This window comes from Protopterus annectens, chromosome 13.part0, assembly GCF_019279795.1.
Source record: "Protopterus annectens isolate FY-2018-M chromosome 13.part0, PAN1.0, whole genome shotgun sequence".
Taxonomy (NCBI): Eukaryota; Metazoa; Chordata; order Ceratodontiformes; family Protopteridae; genus Protopterus; species Protopterus annectens.
The window spans coordinates 953,362,522-953,381,345 of record NC_056747.1 but is presented as its reverse complement, the minus strand read 5'-3'; the positions used below and the strand labels follow the sequence as shown (position 1 = coordinate 953,381,345).

The window sequence follows — 18,824 nt, the reverse complement described above, 5'->3', positions numbered from 1 at the left end:
CGAATTCAAAATCACCTTAACCGTTGCTGAGGTAGCTGGGTCATTTATAATGGATGGTTCTATCTCTGATAAAATGTGTTTGACAAACCAGTCATTGTGTATATAAAAGATAAATATTTTAAAGACTGGTTGGAAGGGGGTAATTCAGTTAGTAATGTATCCAGAAACAATAGGATAGGCACGTTTAAGTGCAGATGTTGTTCGCAGTGCAAACAGATGTTGGTCGCAGTGTAGATATGCAACTAAAACCAATACTTATAAGGTTAGAGAATAAGTTTTTAACACCAATTGTTATTTTATGTGCGACTAAACAAGTAGTCTACTTGGCAAGCTGTAAAATATGCAAACTGCCAACACTCAATCTTCAGTGAAAAGTCCACCATACAAATATCAAACTTCTTTATTAGCTAAATTGCTAATAAAGAAGTTTGATATTTGTATGATGGACTTTTCATTGAAGATTGAGTGCTGGCAGTTTGTGTGTTTTGATTTAATGTGGATTACATAGCTGAACACCTTGTCATACTTACGTGGATTTTGGGTTTAACTGAAGCTGTCAAACATGCCCTGTATTTTATGTGGGGAAGCCAAGTAGAAAATTTAGAAATAGCATTTATTAGCACATGTCTGATACAAGGAAAGGCAAAACAACAAACACTCTATTCAGACACATTCTGGCATTTAAAGATCATACATTTGAGTATGTGGTGTTAGAACAAGTAAATAAGGATTTAAGAGAGTGTATTATTGAAAATCACCTGAATAAATCTGAATTGAAACAGCAGCTAAAATTTAATGCCATTTGTCATCCAGGTTTAAATGGGTCAGTTTCGATTAACTCTATGTAGTGTAAATAGAAGGGGGTAGTACTCTATTTTTTAGCACTCCTTTTTTAAAAAAAGTCTATTGTTATTTGTGTTTTAATAAAAGTGTTTTTAATTCACAGTTTTAGGCATTTAATTGATTTATCAAGTTCTCATTGGTTGCAGGGGTGTGTGTGATTTTTAATGAAATGTATTTACTGCAAAGTTTTTAGTGAAATGGTAGTTCTGAGGAAGTTCCTACAACTTTAGGAATGAAAGCGCTTAACTATCTGTTAATACATTTTTTATGTGGATTCTCCAGTGTCTTTCCATTAGCACCACAGGGTTTGTTTTTTTATGAATTTTTAAAATCTGCCAACTCATTACACTCCCAAAAGCAGTCTGATCTTCCAGCAGTTCAGTCTCCATATTTCGGGGCTTGCTTTAGTGGATGCTGACATTTCAAATGGTTACCACATAAAACATTTTATAATCATGGTTTAAAATTGAAATTGGTCTGTATGAAGCTGGGTCTGATGGGTCTTTGCTGGTTTTAGGCAATATGACCGCCACATTCTTCTAAGATGCTGGTGCTTCCCCTCCTTTTAAAACACTGTTAAAAAAAATCTTGTAGATCTTTATTACTTTCTTCTCTCCTAACTTCCAAACTTGCATAGGAATACCATCTGTTCCTGGTGACATTCCTGAAGATTATTACACATCACCATTTTTATCTCATCTTGTACTATCTTGACTGCTAGATGTTGAGGCTCCTCTGTCTCCAACCTTGACATAAACAAGTCTTCCATAAATATTTCCATTTGTGCTCTTTCTTTATTTCCACATTTCTCTGCTTTATACAAATTGTCATAAAATTTCCGAAATATCTCTAATACCTCTTCAGGATCTCCTTCTTATTTTTCATGTCATAGGCTCCTTAGGTTTGGTGATAATCCTTTCTACTTTCTGTTGTCCAAGTCGTTGCGCTAAAAGTTTTTGTGCTCTATAGTTATTTTCAAAAAATAGTTGCTTTACAGCGCACATCCAGAAGAAAAAAAAGTTCAGAAAGGAAACAAAGTAACAGCCTCTCTGCCAGGAGGGCAACAAAACACAGGGGCAAGAGTTACAGCAGAGGGGGGAAAGAAGGAAGGACTGAATGCTGTAGCAGTAAAGAGAAGGACATTTACTGTTATGGTAACATTTTACACAACTTTACTATGTCTCTCCATATCACTGTTACAGTATTCTTCACAGACGGGAAAGTACATGAGCTAAGCAGAAGACTGGGAAAAGGAAGGCACAGAACAGCCCTCCAAAAATCCATGCAGAATAGCCCTGGCAAAGCCTGCCCTAGCCCTGGAAATAATATCCAACTTGTAATGCTTAGTGAAAGTATGAACAGAGGACCAAGTAGCAGCTTCAAGGATGGAAATGGTACCTAGATCCTTGAAAAAGGCACAAGAAGAGGCAAACACCCTAGCAGAATGTGCCTTTACAGATGAAGAAAGGCATTTCCAATTGAAAATAATAACAAAAGGAAATGGCCTTAGAGAACCAGGAGGATATGGTTTACTTGGAAATGAACAAACCCAAAGTCCTGGGATGAAAAGAAAAAGTTGCTCAAACTTGCGAATAACCTTTGTTTTATCCAAATAATATTAGAGTTGTCTACGCAGGTTCAAGGTGTAAACAGCCTTCTCACTGGCAGACTGCAGAGAAGGAAAAAAGGAAGTTGAACAGACTGATTAAGGACCAACTCATTATTCACCATGGGCATAAAACAATAATTTTTATGAAGAGACACCATGTGGCTGTGAAAATTTAAAAAAGCTGGAATAGCCATAACAGCCTGAAGTTCAGACATTCTCCTGTTGTCTATCAGAGTCAACAGCAGATCAGTCTACCAAGTATAAGAGAATTTAAGTACCTTTATCTGCACTTTTTAAAAAAAAAATACAGTATTTAATTTGATTTAAACTGTGTTGAAGGAATATTTAACTCAAGTGGCAGTTATTCTGCTCTTTAGTAACTTGAACTGAAGCTAGTGTGTTATTTGCTAGTAATTACCGGTGTGAGGGTAGCCACATTCTTTGATTTCCTGTCCTTGCCTTTTTAAGTGGTGCATTGTGAAATTTTTATTGCTTAAAAACCTCAGCTTTGGCCAGCTAAGAACTTGGTTATATTCAACTGGACGTATAAGAGAATTTAAGTACCTTTATCTGCACTTTAAAAAAAAAAAAAAAAATACAGTATTTAATTCGATTTAAACCGTGTTGAAGGAATATTTAACTCAAGTGGCAGTTATTCTGCTCTTTAGTAACTTGAACTGAAGCTAGTGTGTTATTTGCTAGTAATTACAGATGTGGGGTAGCCACATTCTTTGATTTCCTGTCCTTGCCTTTTTAAGTGGTGCATTGTGAAATTTTTATTGCTTAAAAACCTCAGCTTTGGCCAGCTAAGAACTTGGTTATATTCAACTGGACGTATAAGAGAATTTAAGTACCTTTATCTGCACTTTTTTTTTTAAAATACAGTATTTAATTTGATTTAAACTGTGTTGAAGGAATATTTAACTCAAGTGGCAGTTATTCTGCTCTTTAGTAACTTGAACTGAAGCTAGTATGTTATTTGCTAGTAATTACAGGTGTGGGGGTAGCCACATTCTTTGATTTCCTGTCCTTGCCTTTTTAAGTGGTGCACTGTGAAATTTTTATTGCTTAAAAACCTCAGCTTTGGCCAGCTAAGAACTTGGTTATATTCAACTGGACGTATAAGAGAATTTAAGTACCTTTATCTGCACTTTTTTAAAAAATAATACAGTATTTAATTTGATTTAAACTGTGTTGAAGAATATTTAACTCAAGTGGCAGTTATTCCCACCCACCCTCCCTGTTTTTGTTTTGGTGTTAATCTTAGTGGCCTTGAAACTGCCCGCCCCCTCAGCCTGCCTCTGGGCCCATCTCATTTGCTCACTCAACTGAGTGCAGTGAGATCATATTCTGATTTCAGGCACTCCTACTGTGTACAAAGAGAGCATCTGGGAAACAGACAAAAAAAAATGAAGCTTATTTCCTGCCTTTCCTGTTAAGTGGTATAGACTATTTGTAGGCTTCTGAGCCCCCAAGCCCTTCTGTGTTTGAGGGAAGCCTTCTAGCTTGTTTTTTTTCTTATAACTAGCCAGTTTTCTAGTTTCAGCACTCAAATCTGTTTCTTTGATCTCAGCACTTGTTCAGATAAAAAAAAAAATGTATCTGCTTTTACTGTACTTGTGTTTCTACCTACTTCATTTTACTTTTGCATCATCTTAAAAATACTCAATTGTATTTATTACTGCTTGGTGTAACTCATTCTTAGCCTTTTGGTTTAAACACTTAGGCTTCGGACCAGTTGTTTTGCACTGAGAGGGTTTGTGGTCTGCACTGTTGTGGCAGAACAGGTAGCTTACATCCTTCTAGGTTGGGAACTGCTGACTGAGGGCTCAGTGTCTGTTATTCTAAAAGTGTATTAATTCTGGTTTAAGCACTTGGGCTTTCAGGCCAGCTATTTTACATTAAGAGGGTTCGTGGTCTGCACTCTTGTGGGAGGAGAGGCTGGACTCTGCCCTTCTGAGCTGGGAATTTCTGGTTAAAGGCTTATAGTGCATGCATATCTGAACTGCTTCTTACCGAAGTTGGTGCACCTTGTTTGCTGTGGCATAGACTGGATTCGGGCCTGCTGGATCTAGCTTTGTTTGTGTAACTTGAGCACTAATCCAGACATTCTCTAAAGTATTCAATTGTATTTATTACTGCTTGGTTGTAACTTGATTAAAGTGTAGCTATCATTCTAAGTCTTTTGGATTAAGCACTTGGGCTTCAGGCCAGTTATTTTACATTAAGAAGGTTCATGGTCTGCACTCTTGTGGGAGAAGAGGCTGGACTCTGCCCTTCTGAGCTGGGAATTTCTGGTTAAAGGTTTATAGTGCCTGAATATTTGAACTGTATCTTACTGAAATTGGTACACCTTGTTTGCTCTAGCATAGACTAGATCCAGGTCTGCTGAATCTAGCTTTGTTTATATGCTTGTTGTTTGTTTGCTTGTTATTTCCCTGGAAGCTAATTCCACCTAATACGTGGCTTCTCAGCACTTCTGTGGATCACTAGTGATATCTGCATTGCTTACTGTACTAGTTCCTTGTTTCACTTGAAAGAAAGTTACTGTATGTCGTTTTGCATTTAGTTACTTGTAACACATTGCACTCAAGTTACCTGGCACTTGCTCACTAAAGCAATTATATAAGTCAGCACTAAAAATTAAAAGCACTACACCCTCACTCCCCACTGGCCCTTGTTTTCAATTATTAAGGAATTCCCAATATTATTCTAGCATGTCCAAAGGTCAGTTGTCAATCTCCTCTCCGGTCCAGCTGGTGAATCTGGGAATCTTGAGGCAATGTTATAACTGCCTCATGTACACAGACAACCCTCTCCTCCTCCCAAATAACACAAATACTTGAGAGATGCAGCTATTTAGCCAAACTGGAGGCTGAGCTCTCTCAACTCAGGACTGGCAAGACCAGACAGGAGGAGAAGGCAACTACACACACCACAAAACCAGCCTCACATAATGCTACCACACCACTGAATCAAACACATAAACACACAAAGACATACTCGGAGGCTCTCAGTAAAATTTACCTAAACAGCAGAGGCCTCCAAAGCAGACACCCAAACAACTGCTACCTCAAGACACCCCACAAGCAACACATAAACCACAAAAGCAGTGTGCAAAGCAGTCACAGCCCTTAAGGCCAAATACAACACCAAACATACTTGTCATAGGTGACTCCATAGTCAGACACACTGACGTCCCACTCACCAGGCTGAACAAGGAGAGGGTCACAGTAAGCTGCCTATCGGGCGCTAGAATCCGCCACATAACACAAGCACTCTGGTCACTCCACGGCAAGTACAAATATGACACAGTCATTGTCCATGCTGGTGTGAACGACCTGTGACGCACCTCCCTGGACTACATGAAAAGAGACATAGAGGAGCTCTCTGATTATGTAGCCCAGGCAGGTATGACCCTGACCCTGAGCAGTATCCTTCCTTCACCAAGAATGATGCCACAATATAGAGACAAGATGATCAGCTTTAACAACTGGCTTAATGTCTGGTGTCATTCAAAGGGGATCCAGTGTCTGTCTGCCTGGGATGACATGCTTGACAAGCCACACTGCTTCGCAAGGGACGGCTTGCACCTGTCACCCTGGGATTCGGATATTGGCTAAGGCTCTTGCCACCCCCATAGTGCCTTTTTAAGGCAAGGCTCAAATTCTAAACCTACCACCCTAGAAAACAAAAATGGGAAGAAACTGAGGGTAATGCTGCTCAATGCCAGAAGTCAATCTCAAAATGCACGCACTCGAGGCCCTTCTCAGTATGGAGAACATCGATGTCTGTGCTGTAACTGAAACCTGGTTCAAGGCTCCTGAGAGCACCCCGGCACTATTAGGTTTTACCTCATATCATGCGTTCCGACCCCAAACCCCGGACCACACCACAAAAGGAGGGGGTGTATCCATATTCATAAAGGATACCCACACCTCTAGGTTGGTGGCAATGCACGAAGCTTCGGAAACCATCCAGGTGCAACTAACCATAGGCAAAACTGCTCTACAAATTGTAGCATGCTACAGGCCACCCTCTCAAACTCAGGAACCCCACACAGCCTTCCTGAAGGCACTGGAGGGTATAAATGTATCTCCAAACACCATCATATTGGGTGACTTCATCTACCCGAATATAGACTGGGAACATTACTCAAGCCCTAACTTTCTAGCCCAACGGTTCCTGGAGTTCATAAATTCAAATGCCATGGAACAGCTAGTCACTGTTCCCACGAGAGGAGAAAATATACTAGATCTCATTATCACAAACATGGGGACAAAATGCTCCACACCGGAAGTATATCCCTCATTGGTGAGATCTGATCATAAACTAATCTCACTGGAAATCCACATCCCGCCCTCACCCCAAACAAAAAAGACCACAGTGAAGAACTTCTCTAAAGCAAACTTCACACTACTCAAGACTGGTGTGGTATCCTTCAAGGCCCCTGAGCCAGTGGAAACCACAACCCAAGCTGTGGAAGCCCTTACAAATGCCTTCTATGAACACCTCCAAAACTGCATGGATCAGGCAATCCCAAATAAAACCAAGACTCTTTCCACAAAGGGCAAACGTCCACAGTCTGGTGGACCCCAGCCATTAACAAACTTTACAATAAGAGGAGAAAGCTATTACATGACAGAACAAAATCCATAAAAGGGAAGTCACCCCTGATCATTATTAGTACAAAAATACGAGCACTCATAAAATCAACTAAGGCCAATTTTGAGAGAAAAATTGCCATGGATTCAAAGGACAATCATAAGGCCTTTTTCAGCTATGTTAGGAACCTGGGTGGAAACTCCCAGATATGCTCAGAATTAGTCCAAAATGATACAAAAATCACTGAACCCACAGACATTGCCAACATACTGGCAGACAGGTTCAGTGCAAACTTCACCCCCCTCCCCCGCGCTAAAGGAGAGATAACTATCCCAGCAGAGTGTAGCCTCCCAGACATCTCAAATGCGCAGGTGAAAGCTGCTCTCTCTAAAGCTAAAAACACAGCATCAATGGGACCGGATGGCGTCCCCGGCTGTGTGCTACACGAGCTAAATGAGGAATTAAACCCGCACATAAGGCAGCTGTTTAATCTCAGCCTTACCACAGGATACGTGCCCAAGGAGTGGCGTACGGCAACTGTGGTCCCACTCCACAAAGGCGGTGCCTCTACGGACCCTGGTAATTACCGCCCCATAAGCTTAACAAGTCTAGTCTGCAAAGCTATGGAGAGGATCATAATGGAGCTCATAAACAAAGATATAGGGGACTTGCAGTCATTGGACCCGACCCAGTTTGGCTTCGTCAAGGGCAGATCATGCCTTTTGAACTTGGTCGACTTCTTCGAAACAGTCACCAAGGCCACTGATGAGGGAAAGGCAGTCCATACAGCCTACCTTGACCTTGCAAAGGTTTTTGACACAATACCCCACTCGGGTATTGTAGAAAAACTTACCAGCTTAAATGTAAACCCATATGTCACAAGATGGGTTGCAAACTGGCTTAAGGACAGAACCCACAGGGTTAGAGTTGCTGGCGCTATGTCAGACTCCAAGCCGGTCACAAGTGGTGTCCCACAGGGCTCAGTCCTTGGCCCCTATTGTTCGGCATCTACTTCTCAGAAGTACAGGCCAACATGGGAGGACTTTGGCTGACAAAGTTTGCAGACGACTGCAAACTGGGCCATAGTGGAAAGTGCATCGGACACGGAGATCCTTCAGAAGGGACTCACGGAAACAGATAGCTGGTGCCAGAGCCATGGCCTGAAGTTAAACGCCAAAAATGTATAGTCATACCCTTCGGGAAAAACAAGGTAACCCCAAGCTACCATATAGGTGGCAATCCACTAAGCACAGAAGAGGTTATCAGGGACCTGGGGACCTAGGTTGACAGTGGCCTTTCTTTTGACACTCACGTTGCTAAAGTGGTTAGAAAGACCTTCTACATTGCCCACCTGATCATGAAAGGATTCACATCCAGATCTAGTGAGGTCATTGTTCCCCTGTACTCTTCACTTATCAGACCAATGATAGAGTACAATGCCCCATTCGGGATGTATCTCACCCGACATCTGCAGCAATTGGAGAGACCCCAAAAGTTCCTCACCAAAAGGATAAAGGGACTCCAAAATCTGTCATATGCTGCCAGATTGAAGAAACTCCAGCTCTATTCAGCTGCATACCGTCTGCTCAGAGGTGACATGTGCCTGACATACAAGGCCATGTCCAACCCCAAATTAATGGACATGCTCCACCTCAAAAAATCCAAATCCACCAAAACCACTAGAGCAAGCGACTTAAACCTTAGCACGGATATAAATAGGACGTGCTGGAGGGATAGATTTATCACTCAGAGACTCCCTATGCTGTGGAATAAAATCCCGGTCCATGTGAGGCAGAGCACCTCGCTGGCTCTGTTCAAGAGAAATCTTGACCTGTGGATGGGAGATCGTAGGTTTATCCCGGGAATCATCTCTGTGTCACTGCTGGACAGAGGCACAACAAACTAATGGGCACAGTATTTTTTCATATAAGGGGTGGCGTAAGCCACAAAAATTTGGGCTAGGCTTATAAATGCCTTTGGGCAGATAGCCTAGTATAAACCTATGAACCTAAGAACAAAGCTATAAGGAAGCTGAACTAACAGGTTGAAAAGGGGCCTGATTCAGTTTTTCAACAAAACAGAGGTATCAAGAAGTAGAACAGGTTTTCTTGGGAGCCTGAAAAAAAAGGATGCCTTTAAGAAATTCATTAACCTCAAACCAAGAGGCCAAAGAGCAGCTGAAGGGCAGACAAGCACAGACTGCTGACAGGTGAGCTTTAATTGAAGAATATTCAAACCCAGCATGGATCAGATCACAAAAATACGAGAACCAAGCAACCCCTTACTGAAAAGGGATCCTGATGGTGAGAGATGCAACAAACAGAAAATATTTTCTATTTAGACATATATGATTTTTCTGGTAGAGGGTTTCCTGGGATCCTGTAGAAAATGAAGCACATACTCAGAAAATATGTGCCTAAAGGTGATCAAAACATCTCACCAATGTCATCTGAAGAGTGGACAGGTGAGGACAGATAAGAGTTACCTTGTCTTGTATGAGAAGATCCACTCCTGGCTAGATAAAAAAGAAGGTGGAGCCAGCACTGTCTGGGCCAAAAGGGAGTCACCAATAATATTCTGGCACAGTCCTACTTTATGTTGTGCAGAACTCTTGGCAGCAGAGGAAGGGGAAGAAAAGCATACAAGACAGGGCATTGTTTTTCCACGTTAGCTAGTCTGCAAAGGATGCAAAGGAGATAAGATCTCACAACCCCCCCACGCTTGTTGCTATACCACATAACAGTGATATTTTCCGTGAAGATTTTTCAGGGTGGCCAGAGAGAAAAAGGGAATGAAAGGCCTGAAGAGCCATAAGCAGAGCCCTTATCTCTGCTATGTTGATATGGTCTGACCTCTGATGAGGCAGGAGATCCTGAACAGTCAGAGGGACACATGAAGCACTCCACCCTAGTCCTGAGGTGTCTGTGAACAGTTCTTAGGAAGGAAATGAAGTCTGGAAGGGCAGTCCCAGATTGACAGAAATTTGCTGAATCCACCACTGGAGCTCGAGTTTGAGACAAGGAAGCAAAGGAACAAGGAACTACAGAGAGCGGAAATGGTAAGGTACCAGTGTAGGTTCCTCATATGCCGCCTGACAAGAAGCAGCATGGGGATGGCGGAGACCATAAAGCCCACACCCTAAGAAATTCCCTGTCTGTGATAGAGGACAGAGGAAGAAGAACTGTCAAGGAAAAAACCTTGGGAGTAGGAAGAGAAGCCAATATGGGAATGCTCTAAACCTTGCAATGAGAAAAATATGATCTTGGAAGGGTGTGAGGATTTAATTTTTGAGACTGATGGTGAACCCCAGACTTTGTAAAAGAAGAGTGGTGGAGATCTTGAAGGAAACTGCTAGGAGAAACAGCCTGAATAAGCAAGTTGTCTAAATAGGGGAATATCTCTACCCCTCGAACCCTGTAAAAACTAGTGACAGGAATGAGGCATTTGGTGAATAATCTTGGGGCAGTAGAAAGGCCAAAGGACAGGACTGAAAATGTGAGGAAGAAACAGGAAAGTAAAAATTTCCTGAACAGAGGGTGGATGAGAATATGAAGATAGGCACCCTTGAGATTGAGAGAATCCAAGAAGGTCGGAGGAAGAAGGAGAGGAAATAAAGTCTCAAGAAACAGCATCCTGAAGAAAAGGACTTTGGGGAGGGTGATGAGCACAGAGAGGTCCAGAACTAGTCTCCAAGTCCCCACCTTCTGGAGAAACACAAACATCCTGGAGTAAAACCGCCTACCCATTTGGGTAGGTGGAAGAGGCTGTATGGTGCCGTGATCCAAAAGGGACTGTAAAACCTATGGGAAATGAGAAATCTGGTCTGGAGGTGGCTGAAAAATGTCTGAAAAGGGGGCAGGGACTCCCGCACCATGGAATACCCCTAATGAATGACAGTCAACACCCAAGAAACTGAAGTGATCACCTGCTAATTTGGGAGAGACCGAGAAAGACAAAGGGATAAGGGGACCTAGCGAGGTGGGGGTGGGGGTCAAAATGTCAGATAGAGAAATGTTTGTCCTGAAAGAGATGCAGGAGTGTGAATAAACTTAGCAGGATGAATATGCCTACATCCTTTCTTACCTTTGGAAGACTGATGAGGTGGTCTCCAGATAAAGGCAGATTTACATGGGTAATGCCTCTGAAACGTAGGAATAGGAGAAACAAAAACAGGATTGAGTTTCTGTATGGATTTATTCTTATCCTGGATATTCTCGAACAGGTCAACCAGAACTATCCCAACAAGTTTATTATCATCCAGCGTAGCATCCAAAAGCTTGGCTTTAAATTCATCAAGCAAAATCTGAATGTGAATGTGAAGCCAAGAATAACACCTCATCACAGATCCTAAGGCAGCAGCCCTGGAAGATACATCAGCAGCATTATAACTGCATTATACGGAGTTTCAAGCAACCTGGGAAGTTGACTCATGCAGGGAAAGAACTGAAGCTTTCTTCTCAGAATCATGAAGATCAGGCACAACCTTAGCTACCTGAGAAAGGAGAGCTCATAGGGTTTGATAATTAATACCTCAAAAGGACAAGATGGCAGCAGTGTACACTTTTTTACCCAATCTTTCCATAGCTCTGTTGTCCTTATATGAAAGGAACTTAGAGGAAGACAAAAGCTTACAAGGCTTATCTATAAAGACTAAAACCACAAAAGGATCAGATGAAGGGCAAGTAAACAAAAACTTGCAGTCCTCAGGCACTTTGAAAAACCATCAGGTTTCTTAGGGGCAAGAGGCTGATTCTGGAGCAACAGACGCAGCAGAAAAGGTATCCAAAAGAGCTGCCAAAACAGAAGGAAATGCAAATGGCTAAGGTGACTCCATCTGCAAAAACTCATAGTATCTCCTTTAGATGTCAGAGACCTGGGAGCAATCCCATTTAAAGTACTCCATCACGCGAGCAACAGCATCCCCAAAGGATAATTTTTTCCAAAAGGAAATCCAGACTCAAAGAATCTTCTTCCTCTGAACCATAATCTAGTGAAGGAATCAAAGGTGTAAGCTAGGGATTCCTCTCAAGAATCTAAGTCCTCATCAGAGGAATCCAGTTCCCTATTCTCTTAACAGGAGTGAAAGACCATGGCGGATCAGGGACTGAACCCCATTGGGGAGGCTTCACAGTCATCAAAGCACTGAACAAGCCTTGGGTAAAATCCTGCAACTCATGTTGGGGATCTTTAAAAGCAGGTGTAATATGCTTTGTCTTTTGTTTTTTCTTAAGTGGGATACCTGCCCTAATGACCCTTGACAGTTCGGTCCCTTGGCCAGATTCAAAAAGAGTACCGGGAATCTCCTCTCAGACTAAGATTTGAGGAATCCCCTCAGAAATAATCAGCCATGGTTCTCCCTTCAATGTCTGGCACAGATGTTTGAAAAGCCTCTGAGGATATGTGGGAACTCGGATCTATGCCGGCCTCCGATGTGGTCGTGTCAGAGGAATCTGATGTAAGGACTGGACAGTCATGGGTGCTTTCTCTTGATTATGGAGAGACATCCAGTGGAGGCTGGACAGCAACAGGATCAGGCCTAGAATTTTTGAACAACTTCTCAGAAGACGGCTGTCTCTTGGGGTAGGAGGATTCCACCACAGCACTCTAAGCCAACAAACTAAGACAGTGGTACTCCAGGTATATCGACAGAGATGATAAGCGACTACTGAAGGGTCTTGGGGACAAACGCTCGACAGACGTGAATGGTCGTGGGAAGCACCTAGGCAAAAAAGATACTGGTTGTGACCGTCTTTATGGAGAATCTGCTTTCCACACTGACATTTTCCCTTCTCGGATGACATTAACACAAGTAAACAGTTGGATGACATTAACACAAGTAAACAGCAAAAAAAAGAGAAAGCAGAGAAGAAAAATCAGCAAGGCACTTATCTGAAATTGCTTGGTAACCAGCACAGCAAAAGGGTATTCAGACCTACATTCAATAATGGCGTTCAGACTGGTGGCAAAAAAGTTCGGAGTATTTGCATCCGTACACCAGCTTTATGCCCTATGCCTTATGTAGGGAGCATGTGTGTGACATATGGAGCCTACAGAATCTAAAGGCTTTTGTACACTAGCTAGACATTGGGTCCAGACATTGGGCTATCCTTGGAAGGAGATCCCTTCAGTGAAAAATACTGCAACAGTGACATCAAAGGACATCAGAATGTACAACTGCCTTAGAAGCACACTTTTTGAGTCCAACTCAGCATTTGCTAATGGAGGGGGGGTGCAAGCTAATATATTTGCAGATATAAGAAGCTTGGCCTTTTTCATGGCTTTCATCAATTTGCCTTATTTTTCATGCTTGCTTACAAAAACACTGGTTTACAGCTTAAGCCAAGAATATTAATTTAGACATTCATCCTCGTAAAATTAGAGAATATTTTATATGTAAAATTAGGTTTACCTTTAAAATGTCGCAACATACTTGTGCGACTGTTTACTTAACCAATTTCAAATGTAGGGAAAGGGTACATGTCCCGATCCCCACTGCAGTGCGATCGCCACTCAAAATGCTGAATTCACAAGAGCGAATGTACACTAGCATTCACTCTTGTGAGTTCAGCATTTTGTCATTCACTAATATGTACCTTTGAAAACAAACTTTCACACATCTGAGCATCAGACAAGTGGACCTCAACATTGTAAAGGTAAACCTAAAATTACAATATAAAATAATATCAGTACACTTTTATACCCCATCCTTACCCCAACAGCCCAAGATCACAGCTTATTAACATAAAACGTGCTTTTGTCCAGCCTTTCTCTCATTATACTGTAAAGTCTATATTTCTTATATCCAAAAAGTACTTGTTTACTTTATTATCTCTGACACATACAACAGTTAATGAAAAGGCTCTCCTTATATTTAAAATATCAGTGACTACACACTACATAAAACTGCTTTGCTATATATAGCCATCTTTCTCAACCACTTCTTGCAAAGCCATTTCACACACTTGTGACTGATGCTTTATAATCTCCCTAACTTCAGTGTTGCTGGTCTTCTTCCTTTTCATGTCCACCTCACAATACCGACTCTGGTTCAAGTCCAAGGTACTTCTGATTCTTCTAGTCAATTCCTGTGGGGTTTTTTTTCTGTCGCTTAAGCATTCTGTTTTGGAACACTGTTAAAGGGTTCACTGGCAAAGTATCTCCAAGAGCTTTATTGTCAGAGGAATGAAAAGCAGAGTCCCCATTCAGTTTGCTGGTTCACTTTTTTGGACAAACTTTTTTCTCCTCATTCTGCTCTGCATCAAAACATATCTTTGATCTTCCAAGGAAAAACATTCTTACGAGAGCTGGATGCAACAGCTTGAATCTTACACCTTCCTCTATACATTCCCTGACTGCTGGGATAAATTTGCTTCTCTTCTGCTTGGTGTACAGTAAATAAACATTTTCACAAACAATCTCCGATTTTTAATAATTTTCACCTCTGCCATAGTTTTGCCAGGATCAACTCTTTCTGCCGGTATGATTGCTTCTTTATCAATACACATCTTGGCTGCTTTCTTATTGCCAAGTTTGGAGCATACAATCAATGAGCACTTTCAATTAACACATCTTACTGTGGAATAGCAATTCAGTTGCTTATTTGTTCCTTCATAAAATTAATGCAGTCTGTTCTTTCCAATTTCTCTGGTATAGCAGAAAATCTCAGGTTTTCTCTGTGCACCCAGTCTTCAAACTACCATTTTTTGAAACAGTTTTTCTTGAGAGGTTTCATACTCAGCTTGACTTTTCATTTCAGTCTCTGATTTTTTGCAGTTTTAAAAGGTTCATTTGAATAGGTAGTTAAAGCTTCTTCTATTTTTTTCTAGCCTTTTGTCATTTGAGCTTATATACTCATTCAGTGTTTTATTTAATTACTTATGAGTACATGTGATTTATTTTTTCCTCTAAATTACTAGAAGCTATCTCATGTACCAAAGCTGAAACCTGAACTGCTTTTTACTGAATAGCTGCAGGATTCTTCCCAGACAGTTTTTTCTCTTCACCTTTTTGGGTTGGTTTTCTTTCAGGTTTTCTAAATTTCATTTTCACTTGCTTTCAGGCAGAGTACCTACTAGCCAGTAACTGAATATTACTCAAGCTGACAATATCGCTGGCTGTTCTGTTACTTCTCAGCGTCATTTTGAAGTCCCTTTTTATTAGCCTTCTTGAATATTCCCAAAGTATAAACTTGCATGCGTGCACCTACATGAAAATATATCCTGCACATTCGTATACGTAGTATAAATATGTACATATGCTTGCAAAACAGTGAAGCAGTGGTTAGCATTGCCTCACAGCAAAAGGCTTTCTGGCTTGATTCTCAGCTGGGGTGCCTTCTGTGTGGAGTCTGCATACTTTCCTTTGATCATGTGGGTTTTCTCCAGGTGTTCCACTTTCCTCCCAAATTCCAAAGATATGCAAGAAGGTGGACTGGCCATAGGTGTGAATTTACATGCATGCGTCTGGTAGGGAAGAATGAACGTGACAGGGCTAGCCACCCAGCAGTGTTTATCTTAGCTCTAGATGACTGTCAGTGTTGAAGTGACATCCTGACCTCGTGTGCAAAAATGGGAAAAGGGGGTTGTAGATGGATGAAGATATATATATAGATAAGTATATACATACGTGGACAGACACACACACACACACACACACATACATATATATACATATATATATATATATATATATATATATATATATATATTAGTGAGACCCGTATGTAAATAAAGATATATGCAAAACATGTATACATGCAAACACATACACACACAAAGTATAATATACACCTATCTACATATACACATATATACATATTTGTATACACACAAACATATATGTAATGACAAGTTTTCTTTTGGAGCTCACCTACCCACCTTCGGTATCATATGCAAAAGGTCACAAGCTGACCAATCCACTAAAAGTACAATTAATAAACAAGTGGTACTGCAAGTCATACGTCAAAGACAAACAAACATAAGGCTTTCTGAAAAAGAAAAGCTACTAATACCTGGATCTCCTGCATCAGGCAGCTCTGCATTCTCTGCTCGACAAAATTTCCCAAATGCTTCCTCTTTAGGTATGTCAGGATATAAATAAACGAGAGGGGATACCAAGATATTGGTGGCATCCATAATCTTGTACCCCATGATAATTTCAGCAAATGACATACTGGAAAGTTGGGTCTTAGTGTATGGTTCCACAGACTGGATCTGTGTTTTCCCTGTAAATAAAACAAGAGAACAAAAATGCATTTATTGCAAACAATAACTTTCAATGCATCACAAATGAATAATACCACTAGATAAAACCACAAACACCCCCCCAAATAATATTAACTACAAGAAGGTTCTCTGATATAAAGCATCATAGTAACTATAAGGAAGCCTTAAAACAGCAGTCTTGCTGGCTATTTTCCATGGATTGAGGGGGTACAAACTACTCACTCAACGTCTCCCTTACCTCATTCTCTCATCACTATGCTATATTCCTCCTGAGTCAGGGCAACTTCTCTTTTAGAGTAGAAAGGGGACCCAAAGCCAAACATCAGGGGGTTAAAGCAGAGCGCAGAAGAGGAAAGCAGGGGGAAGAATGAGGACAACCTTGTCACCTGCAAGGTCCTTTCTTTCAACACCCCTTCACCGCAAAAATGTATATAATTATATCAGCACCTTAGTTAAAACTCTTTACTGTTTGATCTGATGAAGTCTTCAGACAAAAGAGCTTTCCAAAGAAAAATAAAACCAAATTATTTTGTTTTTCCATGGGACTAAGAAATGGTATATCATTTGCTTAGTTAGCTCTTTTGCATTTACTTGGTTTTGGCCTGCTGAGATCTATTAAGAAGTGTACTTGGGTATCAAAAAGGGATTATTTCCCAACATTACTTCTCAATGATACTCACAAGGATTTTTCACTTTCTTCTGTACTGTGTTTCACAGAAACCTGGCTAAACAAATCCATTCCGGACTCTGCATTACATCTACCCGACTTTCAACTTTACAGAGCGGACTGAGTATTGGAGACATCAGGGAAGACTAAGGGAGGTGGAATCTGCTTTTATATCAATGAAGGTTGATTTACTGATGACTCAGTGTTAAGTAAACTGTGCTGCCCTGACATAGAAAAGTTTTTTTTATTTGTAAACCTTTTTATTCACCTCTAGAGTTCTTTTTATTTATTCTGGTTAGGGTTTACATTCCACTTCAAGCATATGTGAGTGCAGCACTACAAAAAAACGTCTGATCAGATAATGTGCATAGAGCAAAATTATCTGAATTCCCTTCTGATATTCCAGGGGTTTAATAAGGCAAATCTCAGCCCTGAACCTCCTAAATGTACACAACACATAAAGTGCTCTACCAGAGACAGGAACACACTGGATCATTGTTGTATAGTGTTAAAACATGCTTATCGTGCATGCCCCTGTGTAGCCGTGGGGTTTTCTGAACACTGTCTGATTCATTTGCTTCATACCTATAAGAGCAAATTAAAATCTGCTAAACTTGTGATCAAGTACTGCAAAAAGGTAGACTATTGAGGCAAAGCTGAACCTGCAAGCCTGCTTTGACTGTACGGACTGGAGCGTCTCTGAAGACTGCTGCTAACTTGCATGATATGTTACTTCTGTGAAAATACATGCGTCTCCACTAAGACCTGGTTAAAATTTCACCGCACCAAACCCTAGTTTACTGCTAAACTTAAACAGCATTGTCAAGCCAAGGAAGATGTCTATAGAAGTGTGGACAGAATACTTTTTAGACAGGCAAGGAACACACTGAAAATAAATCAACGTGACTAAAGAGACCTATTTTGATAAGCTGAAAACAAAACAAAACAATTTTTAGTCAATGATCCTGCACCAGTGTGGAAAGGTCTACAAAACATTACAAACTACAGGAAATCATCCCCTTACACTGCAGCTAATTACCAGCTGGCTGATAACTTGAATGCTTTTTACTGCAGGTTTGATAAGCCTCAGGTTACAAATGACACTGTTGCCAGCTCTCTCAGTGTTCAGGCTTACATGACTCTTCCACACATTCTCACATTCAACCTGGACTAATTATCTCTGAAGAGGATGTGTGTTATCTTTTTTTTTTTTTTTAAAGATAGGTCATTAAGAAAGCAGCAGGTACAGATGGGGTTTCATCTGATCAGGTTTTTCAGCAGGTTATCTGAACAGCCAACTCACCCACAGAAGAGAGTATTCATGGCCTTACTTCTGAGCTCCACGTAAGGGATGACAGCCACAGCCAGGTGCAAGCACACACCCAAGCCTTTGGCCCTGGTTAAAGCATCAATACAGTCAAAGGTACAATAGGAAAAACAGTAACCCGCTAAAAAGGTCACTGCACAGAGCTCTTGAGGGATTTGCTTGATCATACACTCAGGAAAGTCCATCTGTTTTTCCAGAGGCTCCCAAGCCTGGTGTGCTAGGAACAGTGTCCGGTAACATGTACAATTCAGCAACATAACCCCTAACACATCAGACTAGTAAATCTTGTTGTCATACCTGTAGAAAGCACCATAGTCTTCACCAGCAAGGCACCAAAATACAGTGGTCTATGGGATCTATGCTGGACTCGAGAGCTCACTCAGTAATTACCAACAGGATGCTTATTAAGAAGATCTGCCCATTGAAATGTCAACCTGTAAAGGGCATCAGGCTTGTCTGGGCCAAAAATAATGGGTGCCTCTATGCTGCTCTGTCAGCATTCTTAATGAAAAGCTACATAAAGGGGATGACTTGAGGCTTCATCAGCTT

The 18,824-nt window shown here is 41.0% G+C and overlaps 1 protein-coding gene across 5 annotated transcripts in view; it reads right to left on the bottom strand.

Moving 5' to 3' along the window:
- Positions 1-18,824, bottom strand: part of STAT3 (signal transducer and activator of transcription 3) — a 1,961,792-nt gene that overhangs the window by 371,636 nt on the left and 1,571,332 nt on the right. For 3 of the 5 annotated variants that reach the window (XM_044054713.1, XM_044054715.1, XM_044054717.1), the window contains exon 21: positions 16,065-16,280. In XM_044054713.1, the coding sequence (XP_043910648.1) occupies positions 16,065-16,280 (216 nt within the window). The remainder of the gene's footprint in view (positions 1-16,064; positions 16,281-18,824) is intronic. The other 2 variants (XM_044054714.1, XM_044054716.1) reach the window with 1 other exon arrangement.